The sequence below is a fragment of the Magnolia sinica genome, chromosome 9, assembly GCF_029962835.1.
Source record: "Magnolia sinica isolate HGM2019 chromosome 9, MsV1, whole genome shotgun sequence".
NCBI classification, from domain to species: domain Eukaryota; kingdom Viridiplantae; phylum Streptophyta; class Magnoliopsida; order Magnoliales; family Magnoliaceae; genus Magnolia; species Magnolia sinica.
The window spans coordinates 61,835,597-61,857,593 of NC_080581.1; the positions used below are offsets into that span (position 1 = coordinate 61,835,597).

At 39.7% G+C, this 21,997-nt stretch overlaps 2 protein-coding genes, 1 long non-coding RNA gene and 1 other non-coding gene across 4 annotated transcripts; 2 read left to right on the top strand and 2 right to left on the bottom strand.

The window, feature by feature from the left end:
• Nucleotides 1–2,535: 2,535 nt before the first annotated feature.
• LOC131255021 (ankyrin repeat-containing protein BDA1-like) lies at nucleotides 2,536–9,147 on the top strand. The gene is made up of 2 exons (XM_058255719.1): nucleotides 2,536–3,136; nucleotides 8,323–9,147. Exons 1-2 carry the CDS (start codon nucleotides 2,567–2,569, stop codon nucleotides 9,145–9,147), a joined length of 1,395 nt encoding a protein of 464 aa, XP_058111702.1. The 5' UTR covers nucleotides 2,536–2,566.
• A 2,485-nt stretch (nucleotides 9,148–11,632) lies between these two features.
• Nucleotides 11,633–12,785, bottom strand: LOC131255515 (uncharacterized). Its single transcript, XR_009176112.1, has 2 exons — nucleotides 12,296–12,785; nucleotides 11,633–11,913 (listed from the first exon to the last, which is right to left on the bottom strand). It is a non-coding gene; the product is annotated as an uncharacterized LOC131255515 (long non-coding RNA).
• Nucleotides 12,786–14,766: 1,981 nt separating this feature from the next.
• On the top strand, nucleotides 14,767–15,531 carry LOC131255022 (ankyrin repeat-containing protein At5g02620-like). Its single transcript, XM_058255720.1, has one exon. The coding sequence runs from the start codon at nucleotides 14,767–14,769 to the stop codon at nucleotides 15,529–15,531; it is 765 nt and encodes a 254-aa protein (XP_058111703.1).
• A 5,321-nt stretch (nucleotides 15,532–20,852) lies between these two features.
• Nucleotides 20,853–20,959, bottom strand: LOC131257211 (small nucleolar RNA R71). Its single transcript, XR_009177224.1, has one exon. It is a non-coding gene; the product is annotated as a small nucleolar RNA R71 (small nucleolar RNA).
• Between the last annotated feature and the right edge of the window lie 1,038 nt (nucleotides 20,960–21,997).

Consider the following 21,997-nt stretch of genomic DNA (forward strand, 5'->3'; position numbering starts at 1 on the left):
CTGTCGTATAGTTGGAAGAAGAGACGTTAAAATATCCTTTCAAATGCTACCGCACATCATTAGCAGGGTTGGCAGCGGCCTAATTTTGGGCTGAGCCAGTGTACGCCAGACCTAACATTATAACGCCCAAGGCCTAAGCTTGGCCCGAACATGGCATGGGCCTTGCACATTAGACGAAAAGTTGAGGAATTTTTTTTTTTGGGCCCAGTGGCCAACATGGCTGAATTTGATGAAACCCTTATTTCCCTTACACGAATGTTCTAATCTATCTGTTGATCGATGGCTCGCACATATACAATAAGTAGACATTTAGAGAAGCCAAAACAAACAATACACATGCAAGGTCCTGCATGCGTCTCTTAACCAGTGATTGAACCAGCATATTTTTAGGATAGACACCTACACGTAAGAAGTTGGCCAGTTCATGCTAAAATGACCTGAACTAGAGCCTGGCCTAAAAGTGACTCTGGCAAGTTTAAACCCAGCCCCTGGGCCAAGCCCAGTGAAAAGTTGGGCTGGGATCGCTAGGCCAGCCCATTGCTAGCCCTAATCGTTACTAAACCTTAAACTTGAGAGAAGAATGGGATGTTAACCAATGTAGCTTCATGGCAATGCCCAATCCTCCAAAAATTGAGACTTTTAAAAAAATTTCGGCAATGAACCCCTGATAGCTTTTTAAAAAATTTTGGAACAAAATTGCCTTTGACTACCTTTCAAGTTGAGCATAGCGGATTTGGATGGGGTAAACACTCACTATCCTGTTTGTGAGAAATTCATATTATTCACATGTTTTGCCAAATTATTTTATGACATGAGCCCAAAAATGAGGTAAATCTAAAGCTCAAGTAGACCACACAACAGAAAATAGTACGACCACGGTTGAGACATTCATGGGACAGCAAAAGCTTTGAATCAGGCTAATATTTTTATTCTATCAGTTCATCCTCGTGATAAGGACCTTATGAGCATTTGAGTCACTTTATGAACGGTTTGAATTGCATATAAACATCAAAATGAAGCATAGAAAGGTTTGAACGGTAGGCAACCCATTTCCACTATTTCAAGCTAGTAGTGTGGCCACTTGAGTTTAAGGTATGTCTAATTTTTATCTCATGTCTTAACATGATCTTCCAAAATGGATGGAGTGGAATGGATTTCTCACATACATTACAGTGGGCCCAACATAGATTCCGGTCACAGGAACTTCTTGCAAAAGGCTTTTGCTCGAAATCTGTGTCGACATGATGGGCCATGACACATGTTGGGTAATAGGACTTATCTAGAGATGGATGGTCTTATGAGGCACATTGTGATGTTTGTATTTCTTTCACATCGTCCATCCATCTTGAAATATCATTTTAGGGCATGGGTCCAAAAAAAGACATATCAAAGGCTCAAGTGGACCACACCACAGGAAGGAATGAGATTGAAAACTTACCATTGAAAAATTCTTGGGGGCCATAGAATTTTCGGATGTAACTCATTCTTTGGCCTATAACGTTAATTAAATTTTGAATCTAATGGATAGATTGGATTCGACACATATCTCACAGTGGGCCTTACAACCTTTAAGTACACATGACAACCATGACCCATGCCCTAACAACCTTGACTCTTAACACATAAAAATCAGGACCAGACGCCTAACACATGATAACCTCGACCCGTAACACATGACAACCATGACCTAGATCCTAAACACATGATAACATCAACTATTAACAAATGATGTATGTTCATTATCTTACAAGTAAATGCATTATAAAATCCACATAACAACTCAACCATTTATCTCTAACTCAAATATCTTCTGACAATCACTTCTCACAGCAACAACCATGTCCATATCTCTCTATCCACAAGCAAAAGTGCTTACATGTATAAGAAAATTTTGTTATGTAAAAAAATAAAATAGAAAATCCATTCAAAATATCTTCCACTTACCAGTGGCTTCCATTTATAAGAAATGTGGTCGTTGGAGCAAAAACAACCCTCATTTTTAGGGCTATAAAAGCTGTTGGTTGTCCCCAAAGAATACGCTTGAAAAGGAAGAAGAAGAGTCCTAAGAAAACAACAAAGGAAAAAAAAGAAGGTCCTAATAGCTACTAGGCTCTAAGTAGGAAAAATTACATCTTTGTTTTTTTTTTTTTTGTTAGTGTTAGGGGGAAGATAGGGCATTTTTTTTAGAGTCGGGATCCTCTATTATTAGGTCAACAGGGAATTCCTGTTACCCTAATGGTTTGGCGTCCGAAGCTGTTTTTTATTTTATTTTTATTCTTTTAGTGAGTGGTGACGTGGACCAATGAGGATTAGGGTATCAGGAATTCTCTGTTGACCTGATGACAGAGGATCCGGACTCATTTTTTTAAAGGTCTTAATTTTTTGGGCGTTTGGCTATACTACGAGACTACTTTGGACAAAATCCCTAGTAGAATCTTGGATGTCACCATTTCACTTTATTAGCTGGCACCACTATTCGGTGGGAGACTTCATCCAAACCACTTTTTAAACGGAAGAAGAACGCATTTCAGTGTGTGTGTGTGTGTGTGAGAGAGAGAGAGAGAGAATGGATGCTAGGCTTCACAAAGCAGCTCTAATGGGGGATGTTCACTCCTTCACTAAAATGCTTGATGGAAATGCTCACATTCTCGATAAAGCAGATGATTTTACCGAGACCCCTTTGCACATTGCAGCTCTATTTGGGCACCTGGAGTTTGCAAAGGTGGTCTTAAGTAGAAAACCAAAACTTGCAAGTGTACTAGACTCTGAACGATCCTCGCCTTTGCACTTGGCATCGGCCAAAGGGCATGTAGAGATGGTAAAAGAGCTCTTAAAGATTGACCCTGATATGTGCCTTGTTCGTGACCAAGATGGAAGGACTCCTCTCCATGCAGCAGCACTCAAAGGCCGGGTGGAGGTGGTGAAGGAGATAGTTCGTGCAAACAGAATAGCGATGCATGTTTTGACCGGTCGCAGGGAGCCAATTTTGCACCTGTGTGTGAATCATGGCCAGTTCGAGATTGTGAGAGTGCTCTTAGAGCGTGTAGAGAATGATGAAGATGGTGAGTTGGTGAAAATGAAGGATGATGACGACAATACCATCCTCCATCTTGCGGTTGCTAAGAAGCATATCAAGGTAAAGATCCTCTTCTTCTTCTTTTCTTCTTCAACATCGACGACAACATCTTAAGTTATCCAGATTGGGATCACTAGCCAAACCGCGACGAAAGCCACAGTCATGTTTTTTTTTTTTTTTTAATCAAACTCTAAAATGAGCTTTCAATACGGACGGACGGAGTGTATGTAGTCACATACATCACAGTGGGCCCCACAGTCAAGGGTCCCACCCACCTCGGTGGATCCGGGATCTCACTTACTGTCCACCTCTAGTTTCTTCTTCTTCTTCTTCTTCTTCTTCTTCTTTTGCATAACTAATTCAAAATAAAACTTACAACCACCCAAGCACTGTACATACCATGGGAAAATCTTGTTTGACAAGGATACGATAATTCCCAATTTTCAAAACCTGATATTCAAAGCAATAGAGAAACTCAAGGTACCATTCACTGATGGCTGCTTGCCGGCCCCACAAGAACACCCTGAGCAGAGCCTTCCTTCGGGCTACTGTCGTCCCTGGCCTCTTCATCAGATTTCCTGATCCTGATCTTGTATTTAGCTTCGAATTCTGATTTCTTTCTACTTCTTCACCTCTAGTCTCGCCTAATCCACTCCCAACCGCGTCCGACGACATGCAATAATTGAAGAACTACTCGATCGTCGCCTAGTGACCCTGCCACTAGCCAATGGCTTAGTGGTTGGTGCTCTACGGGCCCACCATGGTGTATGTATTTCATCCACACAATCCATCCATTTTTCTAAGATCATTTACGGTATAAACTAAAAATATGAGGTAGTCCATCACACCACAGGAAACATTATTGATTGAACGCCCACGATTAAAAACTTTATGGGGGCTTAAAAGTTTTGATCAAATTGATATTTTACCCTATTTGGTTTTTTCATTCATCCAGGTCTGTATGACCTAATTAACAGATTGATGTCAAATAAACATCACAGGAGGCCATGAGAGTTTTTTAATGGTGAGCGTACAATCACTATTATTTTCCTATGGTGTGGTCCACCTGAGATTTAGATCTACCTCAATTTTTTTTTACCATTCATAAAATGATCTAGAAAAATGAATGAACCGCGTGGATGAAAGACATACATCATGGTGGGACCCACAGAGCACTGACCACTAGCTACCTGGCCAGTGGCAGCGTCACTAGCCAAACCGCTCTGGGCTCTAAACAACTGGATTCCATGTTAACTAACAGGCCCCACGGTGGATGGATCATGCGCTGAAGACCTTAACAAGTTGGATGGTTCCAACCCTTCAATCAATTCCCGACCATAAACAGTGAAAATATGCTAATCATCCATGGTTGGCAAAAATTGGTTTCACTCCCTAGAATTTTAGGGCACCATCCATCTATGGTGGGGGTCATCAAAAGAATGGACTGGTTCTTCCATTATAGTGGTCACGGTAAATCTAATAATTGTGATAAATGCTACATGCTTGGCTCCCATATAACCGTTTGCCTTTAATGCCATGTACCTCATTTTAAAATATTTAAATTAACAAACTTATGCTTTGCAAATACAGACAATGAGCTTCCTGCTAAGCTTGACTGGCTCCTAGAGATGGAAAAGCACTGTTAAAGTGTGAAAAAGACATATTTACCCTTATCATTTGGTTTTTATAGCTACGGGTCGTTTGGTACCATGATTTGAGGAGATTTCAAATCCCCTAGTTGTTTGGAGGCATAAATTAGTGTCACGGGACTATTATTCTATTGGGCACATGGCCCACTAACTATATCCAAAAACAATTAGATTATCAATCGTAACACTATAATTACTTTAATATGATGATCAGCACCATCCAAACATTGTCCATGTAAATCAACGGCTAAAAATCATTGGTTAACAACCATTGTGTCAAACATTACATACGTCACTAATTAGAGATATTAAAGTTGATTTAAAAATTAAATTCAACCCCTTATATAAAAAACGCAGAGCTACTTTTGGATTAAAGTTGATTTCCAATCCAGGGTGCCAAACACAAGCCGAACACAATAGGAGGATTCCAAATCAGGGTTCCAAATCCACGCTCCCAAATAGGCCCATACCATTTATAAAGGAGTGGGTGTGTAAAAAATTTCATGGGGCTACCTTTATTTAGCTAAATGATCCACACCGTCCATCCAATTTCCCAACTCATCTTAGGCAATCAGCCCCTAAAATGAATTAGATCTGAATTGCATGAGGACCCACCGCACGAAACAATGGTGATTAAATGCCCACCATTATAAACTTCTTAGGGCTCATAAAAGTTTTCAATCAAGCTGATATTTATGTTTTCCCTTCATCCAGGTCTGTGTGACCTTATAAATAAGTTGGACGACAAATTAATATCATCGTGAGCCCTAGGAAGTTCTTTAATGATGAGTGTTTAGTGACCACTGTTTTGTGTGGTATGGTTCACCTGAGGTATGGATTTGCTTCAATTTTTGACATGGTTTAAGATGAGCCCACAAAACTGGTGGATGGCATAGATACAACACATTATGACGGGGCCTACAACTTTTTCAACACTTAAATTTGTGGCGGTCAATAATCTCAATGGTGCATGTTTTAATTACCACTTTTTAATGTGGTATGGTCCACGTAAGATTTGGATCTGCTTGAAATTTTGACTTCTGCCCTAAAATAAGTTGGCAAAACCGATGGTGTGGATATGGCGCATACGACGTTGTGAGTCCAATAAGTTTTTTAGCACTGACCATGTAGCCAGATCGAGGTTAAAAATCTCATCCTGATTTTTGTCCCAAAGAATGTGACTAATGTGATAACCTGACTGGCTTGAATTTTGAACCAAGCAAGTTTGATGGTGGAGCCTACTATTTTTCATGACACACATGTTATATCATCTGCCAATGGTGCGGCTGGTGGGGTCTACCATTTTCATGGCACAGATGTTATATCACTGGCCAATGGGCTGTAGCTTTTCATTGGTACATGTCATTGCCCATGACACAAACTCACAAAACAACTCAATTTTCTCTCATGAATAGATTCTCTATCCGTACTACACCACAACTTTTAACACATGGAACTTCTCTAGGATCCATCATAATTCATGCATCGGATCCACATCGTCCATCAATTTTTCTAAATCATTTTAGAGCATGGGCCTCAAAATGAGACAAATCCAAATCTCAATTGGACCACACCACTGAAAGTAGTGGGATTAGATCAACTATCATTAAAACCTTCATAGGGCCAAGAGTGAGGTTTATTTGTCATCTGCTATGCTCATGTGATCACATAGACTAGGATGAAGGGAAAACAAAAATATTAGCTTGATTAGAGTCTTCCTTGGTTCTTTGAACACTAGGTGTCCAATTCATACTATTTGGTGTGGTATAATCCACTTGATGCATGGATCTTATTTTTTGGCTCATACCAAGAATGATAATAATAATAATAATAATAATAATGGATCCAATAGTGTGGACTTAAGAAATAGTCATGTTGGGACTAATGCAAATTACACATGTCAAGAAATTTTGTTACCTTGCTACGTGGTATAGCACACATTGATAGGAGAGAAGAAATTAAGAATTGTTGGCATGTAGAACTTTCGTGGCCCATCATGATGTATATGTAATATCCACATTGTCCATCCATTTTCTCAAATCATTTTAAGGACATGAGACCAAAAAATGCAACAAATCCCAATCTCAATTGTGCCACACTATAGAAACAGTGGGAATTGAATGCTATTGTTCAAAACTTATTGGGGTATCAAAAGGTTTTGATCAAGTCGATATTTGTGTTTTCCTTTCACCTAGGGGTGTGTGACCTTGTAAAGAGGTTAGATGGCAAATAATGGTAAATAAACTTTATGGTGGACCCTAAGAAATTTTCAACGGTAATTGTTTAATCGCCGCTGCCATATGTGGTGTGATTCATTAGAGCTTTGGATGTGCCTCATTTTTGGGTTCATCCTCTAAAGTTATCGAGACAAATTGATGGATGTTGTGGATCTAAAACAAATTATGATGGGGCCTAAAGAAATTCCACATGTTAAAATTTGTGTTAGGCTGGTCGAGAAAAAATCGGTTCACTCTTAGAGCTGGTGTCATCGGTGATGACATGCACCGATGGGAAGCAACGACACTAAATTTCCGGCCTCTGCCTTCGGGGAGTTCAGGTTGGGTGGATCCTCACCGTGGGGCTCACTTTAATGTATGTTCCTTACATCCACATTGTCCATCCATTTTGACAACCCATTTAAGTGCATTTAAGTGAATGGTCCCAAAAATGAAGCAAATCCAAATCATAAGTGGACCATACCAAAAGAAATAATCGGGATTGAATCCCTACCATTAAAACTTCAAGGGGCCATACGAATTTTTATTTGCCATACGAATTTTTATTTGCCATCCAACTTGTTGGTAAGATCACAAAGACCTGGATGAAAACACCACCCAAATATCGGCTTGATCCAAAACTTTTGTGGCCGACGAGAAGTTTTTAATGGTTGATTACAACTGTTTCCTGTATTATGGTCCACCTAAGATTTGGATCTACTTCGTTTTTTAGATCATAACCTAAAATGAGTTTTCAAAATGCACGGACTGCGTGGATATGAGGCACATACATCACGGTGGGCCCCACGGTCAGGATCCCCACCTACCTCGTTGCGCCCGCCTTCAAAATAGATCATCCCCGCTCTTAGTAAAAGAGCTGGTTGACTTTACTTGGAGGGTAATTTTGTCATTTTCTAAAATACATATTTTAAAACCTGTAAAACACTAACATAATTTAAATTAATTCCAATCCATCCCCGACGTGCCCTCATTTTTTATAGCCACCCTTTTTACGAGCCATGCATGGGATGGTTAATATTTCGTGAAGAAAAGTTGCTCTTCATAAGCAATATATCAGGAGATACAAAAAATAATCATGAGTTTTGGACCTTTTTTTCTTCTTCTTTTTTTTTTTTTTTTTAAAAAAAATTATTTTATTTTATTTTATTTATAATGATCTGGACCGTCTAATTAAAGGCTAATGATTATACAGTTAGGATTGTTGGATTAGTGAGATATTTACTCTACAGTCAAGATCAAACGTTGTATTGTCAAAGTGTCACAATGCAATCTCTGAAAGCTTTGGCATCTCTCTCTCTCTCTCTCTCTCTCTCTCTCTCTCTCTCTCTCTTCAACAAAGAAATAATCACTAATTGTGCAGCTGACAGAGTTTTTGCTCCTAAAAACCAAGATAACGATGGAGGTGAATGCCTTGAACGTACACGGTTTCACAGCCTTGGATGTTTTACTTCAAAATCATAGCAAATCAAACGATATGAAACTTGAAGGGATCCTCCGTGGCGCTGGAGCTAAAAAAGCCGACGTTTTGCATCCTTGCACGAAAGAGGATTGGAAAATTCAACCATTGTCTCCTGAGAAGAATAGGTGGAAGAAGCACATTGATTGGTTGAATGAGACGCGGAGCGTACTAATGGTGGTGGCAGTATTGATATCTACCGTCACATTCCAAGCTGGAACAAACCCTCCCGGTGGGGTTTGGCAGGATGATAAGGATGCTACGGAGGATCTCAGAGGCCACACTGCAGGCGAGTCGATCATGGCTGACAAATATCCAAGCGTCTACAAATTGTTCACGGTTTTCAATGTGATAGCCTTCATTGCATCTTTGAGCATAATCTTATTGCTGATAAGTGGATTCCCTCTTAAGAGGCGGATTTTTATGTGGACCTTGATGGTCATCACATGGATGGCCGCGTCTTCCATGATAGTTACTTATGGCCAAGCCTTTTATACTGTCTCCACAGGAGAAATGTTGTCTAGTCGCATTAGGTATCTCATTTCAATCCTTGGGTGGTTCGGATTGATTGGTCTACTCTTCACAGCGCATTTCTTTCGCTTCATTGTACGGGTGGCCAGGAAAGTTACAATCTTCATATATGCAATCTTCATATATGCATATAGAAACAAGCAACCTTCAAAGGATGCAACCAGCGTTGATGTTGAGTCCCGCATTGAACACAACTAAGATATGTGTGTTTGTATTTATGCATATTTCTTTTCTTTTCTGTATCTTATAGTTTTTGTACTACATGTACCATTGAGTTTGTGATCAAGTCCTATTTCCATATGAGATATGCTTCTAAAGGCTATAAGCATATCTTAGATTCCAAGGAAAGCCTTCTGGTTGTCCTATATCATCTACCCTCCTCCCATGCTGTGTTGGATTGTAACCAGTCATTGTGTATTGCCTCTGTATCAGTGTAATGTTCATCTACAATAATCTAGTGTTCAGACAGAAGATGCCTTGAATTTGTGTGCTCTGAAAAGTAAGTATGAACAGTTTATCTATAGTTTAATATTATCACTGTTTATGTCAATAGATGTTGATTCTATGGCAATTGTGCATGGAGGGGCCGTTTCGCATCCATACTCCAAGGAATATGGAGTAGCCTGTTTGATTCCTTGAACAACATTCTGTGTCCCCAAAGTGCCTTCGGCAATCATTCATGCCAATCTCTTTTGTTTCTGGATACCATCTTCTTGAGAATGTTAATGGTACTGCTCATGTTGAATTCTTCTACCAGACCATTTGCCAGAGTATAATATGCAGTATAGGATAGACTCTCCGGATTGTTTTTTTTTTTCATTTTTGTGTGTGTGTGTGTGTGTGTGTGTGTGTGTGTGTGTGTGTGTGCAAAATCTATAGAACTGATGATCTCTGAATTGAGGTCAATTACCATGTATAAACTTCTTTTTTTTTTTGTAAAATCTATAGAACTGATGATCTCTGAATTGAGGTCAATTACCATGTATAAACTTTTTTTTTTTTCTTTTGTAAAATCTATAGAACTGATGATCTCTGAATTGAGGTCAATTACCATGTATAAACATTTTGGGAATTTCGAATCTGCGGATGATATTAGGCTTAAGGAAATAAGGACTATTGAAGTTTTGATTTCGGCAAAGGAAGCTGCTTCTACCCATTTTGAGAAGTACTCTGTGATAATTAGGATGAAATTGTCTGCTAGCTGGTGGAGGATTGGGGTCTTTACTCATGGCTCGGTGGTAGACTTAAGAATTTCAACACAGGTCATGGGTTGGGGTACCCATTGTGGTGTGTTAAAAAAAAAAAAGAAACCAAAAGAAAAGAAAAGGCTTGTGGACGATTGATAGAACCAACTTTTTCCATTCCCCAAGTTTCAATTGTCCATGACACCACCATGGGATGAAGTGGCTCTGATGCTTGAATAAAATCGGCATGAAACTGAGAATCCTTTCATTGTCATGCAGATTCTACAGCATCCTTCACCATCATGGGCCAATAATAACCAATCTTCTGATTTGATCTTCTAATTTTGGTCCTGGTTGATGTGCCCCACAATCTCCATTGTGTAGCCCCTTCAGAACTTCTTTCGAATCTTGGTTTGATAAACATGGGATCATATGACCTGCTATACATATTTTATAATTTTGGTTCATAATGGAAACTTGGAGATTTTATGTGAATTCTGCTTCTCTTGAGAAATTTATCTAGCAATAATAACATTGTTTGGTTCGAAGTGTAGTTTTCTTTGAAAGTATTAGAAGGACAATGAGCGAAAGGTGAGAGCTGGCTCTCATAACCTCAAAATTCAACATTTTATGTCTCTTCTTTCTTCGATATCCATGTTTTTAAAGTAAAATCTTGGAAATATGAATCACATTCCACCTAACAAAAATAGTGGCAAATTCAATTGCCATAGAAATCAAATTTATTTCCAAGCATTCTCTCAATCCAAACACTGATTTGGAACAGAGTTTATAAGTTTGGTTGGGGTATTCATAAAGAAGAGAAGAGTTAAATAAAAGGAACTTCTGGCAGAGTAAGCTCTTCTTTCTTCTTCTCCCTGTGTGACATATTTTCCCATCAAAAACATTTTCCATTTTTGTGGATAGGATGATCTTAAACCATAACCACAAGATAAAGATCAACGGTGAAAGATCATATATGACAATTGTTCGTAGGAGATTCTACAATTTTTAGCTCTGTTAATGTCTTCATATACAAAAGCTAACCTTCTATGAGATCAGGTTACAAAGTTTGCAGATGTAAACCATACATAAGAATTTTAGAAAATTCCGCTCTTAAGCTGAGTTCATCAGCAGCAACCACATTATCCTATGTGTAGCAATAGTATAGGTCAGTTCCTCGTTACGATTCAAACAAGAGAAATGCAGGGGTGATTGGTCACATATGTCCCTCTATGGACATGTGCTGACCATCAGGTGTGCCCTACTAGGCACAACTCTGGCTCAAAAGATTAGCAGACCCACTTGATTTACTAGGTCAGGGCATGTTCAAGGTGGGCCCCCAACTAATAGAGAGTCCAAAACAGTGAACTGCCCTTCGCATTCCTCCTCAAATAATTACTTGAAATTTGTTGTTCTGCTTCATTTTTGCGCAAGATCTCACTTCTTGGTACTCAATCTATTTTACTAAACCATCATCACCTTGTATCTAATGGCATCACTTTCTTTCTTTTTTTTTTTTTTTTTAATACTATTGTGCGCATTGGAATTGCCCATGTTGAAGGATGGAACTTCACCTAGCAGGCACTCGCTCTCTTCATGCTCATCTTGAACAACCCACAGATGACTCTCGATTAATCTCAGCCCTTCAAGCTCCATGGCCACTTCATCATGGGCCTTCCGCCCTCAGTTTCAAGCATCTCTTCGTAAGCTCTGCAATTGCCTCAACCTGTTCGATCCTTCACTCACTACTCGATCCACTAAACTTCAACTAGCCTATTCTCTTTCATGTAGGAATGAAATACATTGCTAGATAGATCTTTCTTATATTTCCTCTCAAGCCTTAAGACAAGCTCGTCAAATGGATGGACATTTACTTCATGATCAGACCCATAGAACTTGCTGACGTCAATACAGCAGCTATATAGCTGGTGTGAGGTACACCAGCCAATCCGCTTCCAATGGGGAGAGCAGCGTCAACCACACGAAAGCGGATTGCGTCGTCTCCGGATAATAATCGGTCCAGTGCTCTGCGGGGGACCACCGTGATGTATAGATGTTATCCACAGTGTCCTTTCATTTTGCCAAATTATTTTAGGTTATGAACCCATAAATGAAGCAGATCCTAAGCTAAGTTGACCATACAGGGGCGATTGAATACCCACCATTAAAAACTTCACGAGAGCCGCAGAAACTTTGGATCAAGCTGATGTTTGTGTTCTCCCTCCATCCTGACCTTAGGAAAATGTTGGATGGCTAATAAACATCACGGTGGCCCTTGGGAAGATTCCACCCATGGGGTGTCATTATTAGAGGTTTCAACCTGAAAAAGCAGAATTTTGAATAGGGCAGCCCAACGCGGCCTAAAATAGTTCAAAATCTAGGCCAAGATCTACCCCAGGCCTGGCCATTGACATCCCTGTCCATTATCATCTCCTTCCTATGGTGTGATCCACTTGAGCTTTCATTTTGCCTCAATTTTGGGCTTATATACTTAAAATTATCTGAACAAAATGAATGGACAGCATGGAAAAAATCCACACATCATGGTAGGGCCCATAGAAACCCCTTCCTGAGCGGATAATGGGTTTTGGTTAGGCAAGCCAATGGACTGAGATTAGGCTAGAACAGTATAGTTTGAGCTTAACATTATTAGGATTGGCCTGAATGCGTTATGGGCCTCGAACTATGGACCTTGGGCTGAATAAAGAAAATTTATTAGGGCCCAGCTGGCCAAAACCAGGCTAAATTTGATATAAATTCCTATTTCTGTGCATGATTGTTTGAATTTATTGTTTGATCAAATGGCATGCACATGTACACATAAGTAGACATTTAGAGAAATGAAAACAAATAATCTATATGCAAGATCTTGCATGCGTTGCTTATCCAGGGATTAGAACGGCATTTTTGCCGGATAAGCAACCATACATGTGATGATGGCTAGGTCAGGCAAGGACTTGAGCCCATCTAGCCTAAACAGTGATCGATCGTGCCTTATGTGTCAGCACCAAGCCCTGTCCGAAGCAGAAACGGATTGGCTAGTGACAGAGGCTAGTAATCGGTGCTCTGTGGGCCTCACCATGATGTATTTGTTTCGTCCATGTTGTCCATCCATTTTTTTCATATCATTTTATGACATGAGTCAAGAAAAAAACAAAAGGGAGAGAGCTAGATTCAAAACTCAAGTTAGATCATATAGTGTTGATTGAACGCTCACCGGTTAAAAGCTTCTTGATGACCATAAAAGTTTTCAATCAAGTTGATAATTTTGTTTTCCCTTTATCAAGGTCTGTAAGACCTAATCAACAGGTTAGATGTCAAATATACATTACGATTGGCCTTAGGAGGTTTTTAATTGTGGAAATTCAATCACTGTCATCTTCCCAGTGTGGTCCACCTGAGAATTGGAGCTGGTGTGGGTACGTGTCGTGCAAAGACGAGCGCTGATGCTCCTCGAGTTGTACAAACGGTTCAAAGGAGATCAAAGTTATATGGCACCAAAATGATGTATTTATTATATCCACACCGTTCATTCATTTTCTTTGACGTCATTTCAGAGCATGAGCTAAAAAATATTCATATCCAAACCTCAACCGGACCACACAACAAATAGCAGCAAGGATAATGATTTTCACCATTAGGAGGGCCCACCATAACGTTTATTTTTCATCTGTTTATAAGGTTAAAAAAGGCATGGATGAAGAGGAAAATAAATATCATATTGATCCAAAACTTCTGTGACCCCCACAAGGGTTTCAATGGTAAACATTCAATATCCCACTGCTTTTTGCAATGTGGCCTACTTGATCTTTAGATCTATTCTATTTTTTGGCTAACTTTTACTACGAGCTCACCAAATGGATAGACGGTTTGGATATAACACATAACTCATGATGGGACTCACATAACTTGGTGACGTCAATACACTGCTAGATCGGTGGTGTGTGGTAGAAGGAAGCGGATTGCGTACTGAGTAACACAGTATGTTAAGTGCACTGAGTAAACTCTGTGGGATCTACAGTAATCTATATATTTTATCCACTCCGTACATCTATTTTAAAAAATAATTTTAGGGATTGAGGCAAAAAATAAAGTATATTCAAAGCTCAAGTGGACCATACCACAGGAAACAGTGTGAATGTAATGTATGCCATTGAAAAATACTTGGGGGCCATAGAAGTTATGTATCAAGCTGATATTTGTATTTTTCCCTTCGTCCATATCTGTGTGATCTTATGAACAGGTTGGATGACAAATAAACATCATTGTAGGCCTGAGAAAAGTTTCAACGGTGGAAATCATTATTCCCGCTGTTTCCTGGTCCAATTGAGTTTTTAATATGCTTCAGTTTTGGGATCAACCCTTGAAATGAGCTGAAAAAACAGATGGACGGCGTGGATAAAACACATATATTCACGGTGGGCCCAACAGAGTTTACTCAGTACCATAAAAGCGTACTGAGTAACTCAGTACGCAATCCGATTTCATGGTACAACAGCCAATCCGCTTCCAATTTTGGGGATAAATCGCTAAAATGATTTTTTAAAATGGAAAAATGGATGGACGATATGCATAAAACACATACATCATTGGTGGCCACACACAGCACCAACCACTAGCTTGAAGATAGAGAATGGATGCCAGGCTTCACGAAGCAGTTCTAATGGGCGATGTTGATTCCTTGTCCACATTGCTTAAAGGAAATGCTAACATTCTCGATGGGGCATTTGATTTTGGGGAGACCCCTTTGCACATAGCAGCTCTATTTGAGCACGTTGAGTTTGCAAAGATAATCTTAAGAAGAAAGCCGGAACTCAGGCGTGTATTAGACTCTGAACGATCTTCGTCTTTGCATTTGGCGTCAGCAAAAGGGCATGTAGAGATGGTAAAAGAACTATTGGCGATCGACGCCGATATGTGCCTTGTTCGTGATAAATATGGAAGGATTCCTCTCCATGTAGCAGCACTCAACGGTCATGAGGAGATCGTGAAGGTGTTAGTTGATAAAAAGAGAACAGCGACTCGGGTCTTAACGAGTCAAAGGGAGCCGATTTTGCACCTTTGTGTGAATCATAACTGCTTTGACTCTGTGAAGTGGCTCTTAGATTGTGTACAGGATGGTAAAGATAATGAGTTCGTGAAAATGAAGGATGATGAACACAACACTTATCCTCCATCTTGCCGCATATCAAAGTCAGTATCCTTTCCTCTCCTCCTCTTCTTCATCTTATTCTTCTTCAAATTGGCAACAACACCTATATTGCATTATTTTTCACCATCTATCTTCATTAGAAGTAACATTAGAAGAAAATATCTTTTACCAGCGGCCAAAACCGCCACTAAAAGTCTCAAAAACCTCCTGTATAAGAATCACCGGCGGTCAGACACGTGCCACTAAAGGGGGGCGTCGCTGTATCTTTTACCAGCGGTCGCACCCTACCGGCGTTTTTTATGACTGCCGCTAAAAGTCAAACTTTTACCAGCGCTTTTGTGACTGCCAGTAAAAACTGTAAAAGCGCCGCTAAAGCTTAAAAAGCTGGTAAAAGCGTAAATTTTATAATAAACGCCGGCAAAGGTTGCAACAAACGCCGCTAAAATCTGTAAAAAGCACCGATAAAAGTGCCGATAATAGAAATTCCTTCTTTACTAATCCTTTCACACAAGTTCCTATTGATTTTGACTAATCCTTTTCGATAACTCCTGTCCTACAATCAAATCTCTATTGTCTAACTATCAAATCAATATCTGCATAACTATCAAAACCCTATAACTGAATGACAAGAATTTGGAATACCCAATAGCCCAATCCATGGCCCGATTCCTGCTTTTAATCATAAGAAAATTCTCTCTAATTAATGAGGAACAATCACATATAAACATTGGATGCTATGCTTACTATTCTACCCTGTTATTAGGACTGCTCATGGTAAGCTATGTACCTGAGCTTCACACGCGGCGGATCCTCTGTTCAGGAAACACATTGCCTAATTTTCAGTCCTGAACTGGAAAATATGTTTGCCATACTCCAGTTGAAGGTTTTGGATCTTCTGACATAATGAACTATTGCTAGCATATGGGTGACACTCCCCTCCGTGCAAACGGCCTAAAAACAGAATATGCATGGAATAAGTGAAAGTGCCCTGATTTGTCAATTAGCGTGAGTGTTAAGTTAGCTAGACAGAGGAGCCCCATAGGAAGATTGATCAAGCGACTATCTCGACAGGAAGTATGCCCAAACTCGCCAAAGGTAAATCTTAGCCTCACATCCCATGTCCCAAAACAACAGGCAATTAAAACCCCTAAAAATTGGAAAGAACATCTTAAGTTTTTTGTTAGAAAACTTTTTCAAAACTTCAGGAAAATCTTATCGATACATGGTTCGATAACATCGAACCTTATTATCGATGTCCTCGAATTTCACTCGATATTATCGGATTGAGGACATAAGATGTCCAACAACTACAAAAATCTCTGGACAAAATTATCGATGTATTGATAGAGGGTTCGATATCATCGAAATTTGAATCTCGAGTCCATCGAATAGACTCGATAAAATTGACATCAGATCTGTTGTGTCCAAAGTGCTGCTAAGGCAAATCATGTAATCTTCGATATATTGAAGAGCTCCTCGATATCCTCAAAATTCAAAATTTGATGATATCGGAAGACCTTCGATGATATCGGTCTGAGACACAAATCCATCCAGCAAATTTTTCAGGTTGTTTTTCTTTGATCTAAGGTCACTCGATAAAATCAATATTCAAATATCGATCATATCGAAGCGTGGTCGATGTCATCGAATGTGGACACAATATGTCCAGCAAGCTGATAGGAAAAAATCTTTGGAATTATCGATGAATCGACACTGCCCTCGATATCATCGATATTCAAATTCCAATGATATCGAGTGATGCTCGATCATATCTTATACCTGAAATATTTCAAAGGCAAATTGTTCTCACGTTTTCAAATGTCGAAGAATCGAACCTTGTGTTGATGAAATCGGAGTTCGAAATCCGATGACATCAACGTACGTTCGATTCCCTCGACCAGCTGGCAAAATGTTTCAAAAGTGTTTGACATTTGAGTTCGTGTCATCGAGCAGCCAGTCGATGCTATCGAGAGTATACGCTCAATGATATTGAACTCTGTAAAAAATGTGACCGTTTTATATCCGTTAGAACCTTTTGCCTATTTAATGAGAGCTTGCCCTTGGTTGTTGGATAGCGAAAATAAAGAGAGCTTTTGAGTGTTTAACCTTACATCATATACCCTAAGCCTTTTCTCTCATGGAAGTTTGTTGAGGGTCAAATATTGCATATTAGACCCCAGTTATTGCCTAGATTTATGAATATGGTACTGTTTAACGGCCCGATTTAATCGTGTTTGTGATGTAGAGTGTATTTACGAGTTCAGATTGAAATAGGATGTTAAAAGCAGGGATTTAACGCCCATGAGTCACCAAGGCAAGGGACGGACCCCAGGGGACCAAGATCGAGAAATTTACACGCCAGAGACCCGAGAATTTCGAGAAATTGAAGCTCTAGTGGCCTGAAATTGGTACAGAATACAAGATCACAGGGTTCCCACCGTCCGTTCAGCTCGACACTTCATATATGGCCTGAAGACCTTAAATAACCCGTACACGTCAAATTTCAGTAGTTGGATACCTGTGGAAGTAGTCCAACGGTCAGATCAGCCTATGAATTACTGATCTGAGGCCCACCTAATATTCAAATATGCTTCAAACTCAGGCTTTATCCACTAGATGATATGAGAAAAGATGTGAACGAAACGGATTTCTCACGACCATCATGATGATGGCCCATGAGCATCACATGTATAGAGAGTGTATGTGCACTCAACGTGCACCGGATGGAGAAACCCGGTCAAAGTTGGTGTTGACCAACTTCTTACACAAAAACGGCAACTGCCGTTACAACGAAGTTGCGCTGTCATCATTGGTTGATGTTATGGGCCCCACCCATTGTCCATATGAAAAATCCAAACCATTCATTGGATCCATAAAGGCCTGCTCACCAAGTCCTAGGTGACGAAATTTCAATGTACAACGGATATTGATTTTTAACTGCCCAAACGTAGGATGGACGGCTGAATGAAAATATCCATGGACCACAACAAATCTGATTCAAAACTGATCATGTCCGACCGATTTTTCAAGGGAAATTCAACGGACGGTGTGGATTTCCCAACCGAACTCGATCATGGACCCCACCACTCAATCAGGGCAAACCCATATATGCAGTCCCCTGTTTTCGGCGTCCTGAGTAATGAACGGACGCTGTTTGTTTTGCGGAAGACAGTGGGCCACCTCTGTCATCCGTACGGCTAATCTAAACCGTCCATCTTGTAGATGGCCTCGAATATGACAAACCCATGTTGAAATTTCAGACCCATACGTACACACGTATGCGGTACAGAGGCCACAAACGGACTACACTGCAACGTTCAAAAGTACTTTTATTGTGATTTCTCCACTGGGCCGTGTCAATGAACGTTTAAAACCATCCATTCTTGACTGAAATTTTGTCTTGAATATAATGGACGGGTTGGATTTCCATTAAAGCACCTCTGTGGGGCCCACCGATCACGACAACACTGGACGTACGAAAGGTTTATGCACGTCCGCGAAATTCGATTTTTTAGGCAGTTGTGGCCCACCATCTTTGATCATATGGCAGATCTGAACCGTCCATCGTGTAGGCCAACCAAAATACTTCCAAGAGCGTTGATTTTACAGAAATAATGCAAGGAATATGAGAGTTATGAAGCCCCGAACTTGGCTGCGAAAAGGCTTTCGCTGCGCGTGCGATAGCTTTTCAAATCTGATTTCCACCACTCCAGCAGTTATAAAAAGAGTTCCAAAATGTGGAGAAGGGGGAGCGGGGGAAGCAGGGACGTGGAACAAGAAGAAGAGAGAGAGAGAGAGAGAGAGAGAGAGAAACAAGAGCAGAGACGGGTTCTAGCCTTTCTTCTTCTTCTTTAGTTTCCTTTGTTATGAATTTTTTCAGAGATTATAGCCTCATCATGTCCATGAGTGGCTGAACCTCTTAGCTAGGGCTAAGAGGTGAAGCTTGTAGCGTGATGGGGGACTCTTTCGCTTATGTTTTGTATTCATACTGAACTGATATTGATTATAGTTTATTTAAGGGAGTGTTTTTAGTTTTTAATGGTCTGTTGTAACTAAAATTACAATGGGTCTACAATGGCTTTGAGCATGTTCCTTCCTTTTATGTTTATGACGTCAGGAAGCCCTGTTGTTCACCATCGTCTCCTGGGCATGTTAGGATGACGGTACCCTTCCTAACCTTCATAGCATGTTGATTGGTTGGTAATTAGTTTAATTCTGTTGTTTGCTTTGTCTCCTGGGTATGGTTTGGTGATGGAATCCATTCTAATTCATATACTTTTCATCTCTTTAAAATTATATCAGAGGAAGTCAGTTTAATTTTCATGATTTTTGAAGCCGGCATTAGATCTCCCTGATCTCTACAAGTGGATCCTCTGAATCCCTAGTTTCTTATCTCTGATTTCTCTTAAGTTTTACATTAATCTCTCACCATTATTCATCAATTTATATTTGATTTAGATTTCATCTTAGACTAGTTCTATTTCTACCTAGTTTCAGATTACTTACAGGTATCAGTCCCTTGGGATTCGACCATGGTCTCACCGAGTTTATTACTACATCACAACCCTATACTTGGGGATTCATCAAGGTTTTGGTGAGACTAATCGTTGGGGAAATGGAGCAACTGGCTTTTCTATAAGTTCCGGTTCTAATTTTTGTGGGGCCTCACTAGATCCATCATTGTTGTCCTCTTCTGGTTCTTGAGGCTTTTTGGGCCTAACTGGAAGGGTTTTATCAATGATCTTCTCACTCCTAAGAGTGGTGAAGGATTTAGCGTGCTCCATTTGATTTGAAGAGCTGGGATTACTTATCTTGTATTGTGGTTTAGGATTGGGGAGCGGTTGTGCAGGAAGCATCCCCTTTTCTATAACCGTCATACGTGTATCCATCTTTTACATAAAATCTCGCATTGCTTGGGTCAACTCTTGCATGAAATTTTGAACCGGTTCTTCTTGAGGTTTCCCCTGATTTAGATTTTGATTGAAGAAACTTTAAGGGGTGCGAGTGTTTCATGCCCAAGTGGGCCCATGACAACACTCGACGTTTCTTGACTGAAGGAGGATTGGTTGAGGGGTTAACTATCCACGCAGGACTAGACACCACTAAAAATCCCCTGAGTTAATTGAAGTGATGGTTGAAAACCAACCTCTTCTACCCTAACCTAGGGTGGAAGACATTCAGGATGAGAATGAGGTGCATCAAGCACCCCCGCCTCGTACTTTACGAGATTATTTACAACCAGCGGGGGTGAGTACGCCCTCATGCATGATTTTTTTTGAAAATACAGGACGTATGGACATCAAGCCAGGGGTTATCCAACTCCTTCCTAAGTTCCATGGGCTTGAATCTAAAGACCATATCTACATTTGAAAGAGTTTCATGATATCATAGCCACTTTATATTTTCAAAATGTGTCTGAGGACACAGTCAGGCTGAGACTCTTTCCTTTTTCCTTAAAGGAGAAGGCTAAGACGTGGTTACATTCATTGCGTCCTAGATCCATTGGCACATGGAATGATATGCAAAGAGAATTTATAAAGAAATTTTTTCCACATCATAAAATGATTACCCTTAGAAAAGCAATCATGAACTTCACCCAAAAGGAGGATGAAACATTTTACCAATGTTGGGAAAGATTCAAGGATTTAGTCAGTTCATGCCCACAACACGGGCGCATCACAAATTTTTTCTACGATGGACTGACATCTTCCATGCGCCAAATGGTCGAGACAATGTGTAATGGAGAATTCATTAATAAAAATGTTGACGAGGTATGGGATTACCTCGATAGTCTTGCTGAAAAAACACAATCATGGGACTATTACTCAAAATCGAACACAACGTCTAGGCCGACTCAATCTAAGGAGAAAGGTGGATTGTATCTCTTGAAAGAAGAGGATGATCTCAAGTATAAAGTGACTACGCTCATAAGAAAAGTTGAGGCCATTGAAGGAAAGAAGGATAAGGTTAATGAAAGTGTTTGAGGCATTTGTGATTGCAACATTCATACAACTGAAAATTGTCCTACGATACCCGCCTTTCGAGAAGTGTTGAATGAACAATCCAATGTCGTAAATAATTATCAAAGACCTTTCAATGGACCGACCTCTAATATGTACAATCCTGGTTGGAAAAATCATCTAAACTTTAGTTGGAGAAATGGACAAACTGCTACCCCTCAAAGTTTTTGACGCCGTTGCCGGGGATTGACGGTTACGTTTTCTAAAATTGACTAGTTTTAGAATTAGGTTAAGATTAGGATTTTCTATCTTTAGGTTTAGATTTTTCTGATTTATAGAAACTAACTTATTTTCCTTTTTGGTAGGACCTTGACATTCTAAATTGGTAATCTCTTTCTAATTTTCTAATCTTTCTTTTTCTATTTTTAGATTAGGATTTAATTTTTTTTAGAATTTATTCTAGGAGTTCTTTTAATTTTAGAGACTAACATTACTTTAGAATTTTATTTTTATTTTTTTAGAAACTAATTTCTTTTGTTTTCTTTTGCAGGATCTTAATATAGGAATCTCTAGTCTGGTAACATCTTTCTAACTTCTCCTCTTACTTTCTGTATTGCTGTAGGATTTTTCTTCTATTTTTCTTAGAATTAGACTCAGAGTTAGGGTTCTATCATGGAAGCGTGGGTACATGCATATGCCGAGATGAATAAGAGATATTGGGGAATGCATGAGGGTTGTGGAATTCAACGTAT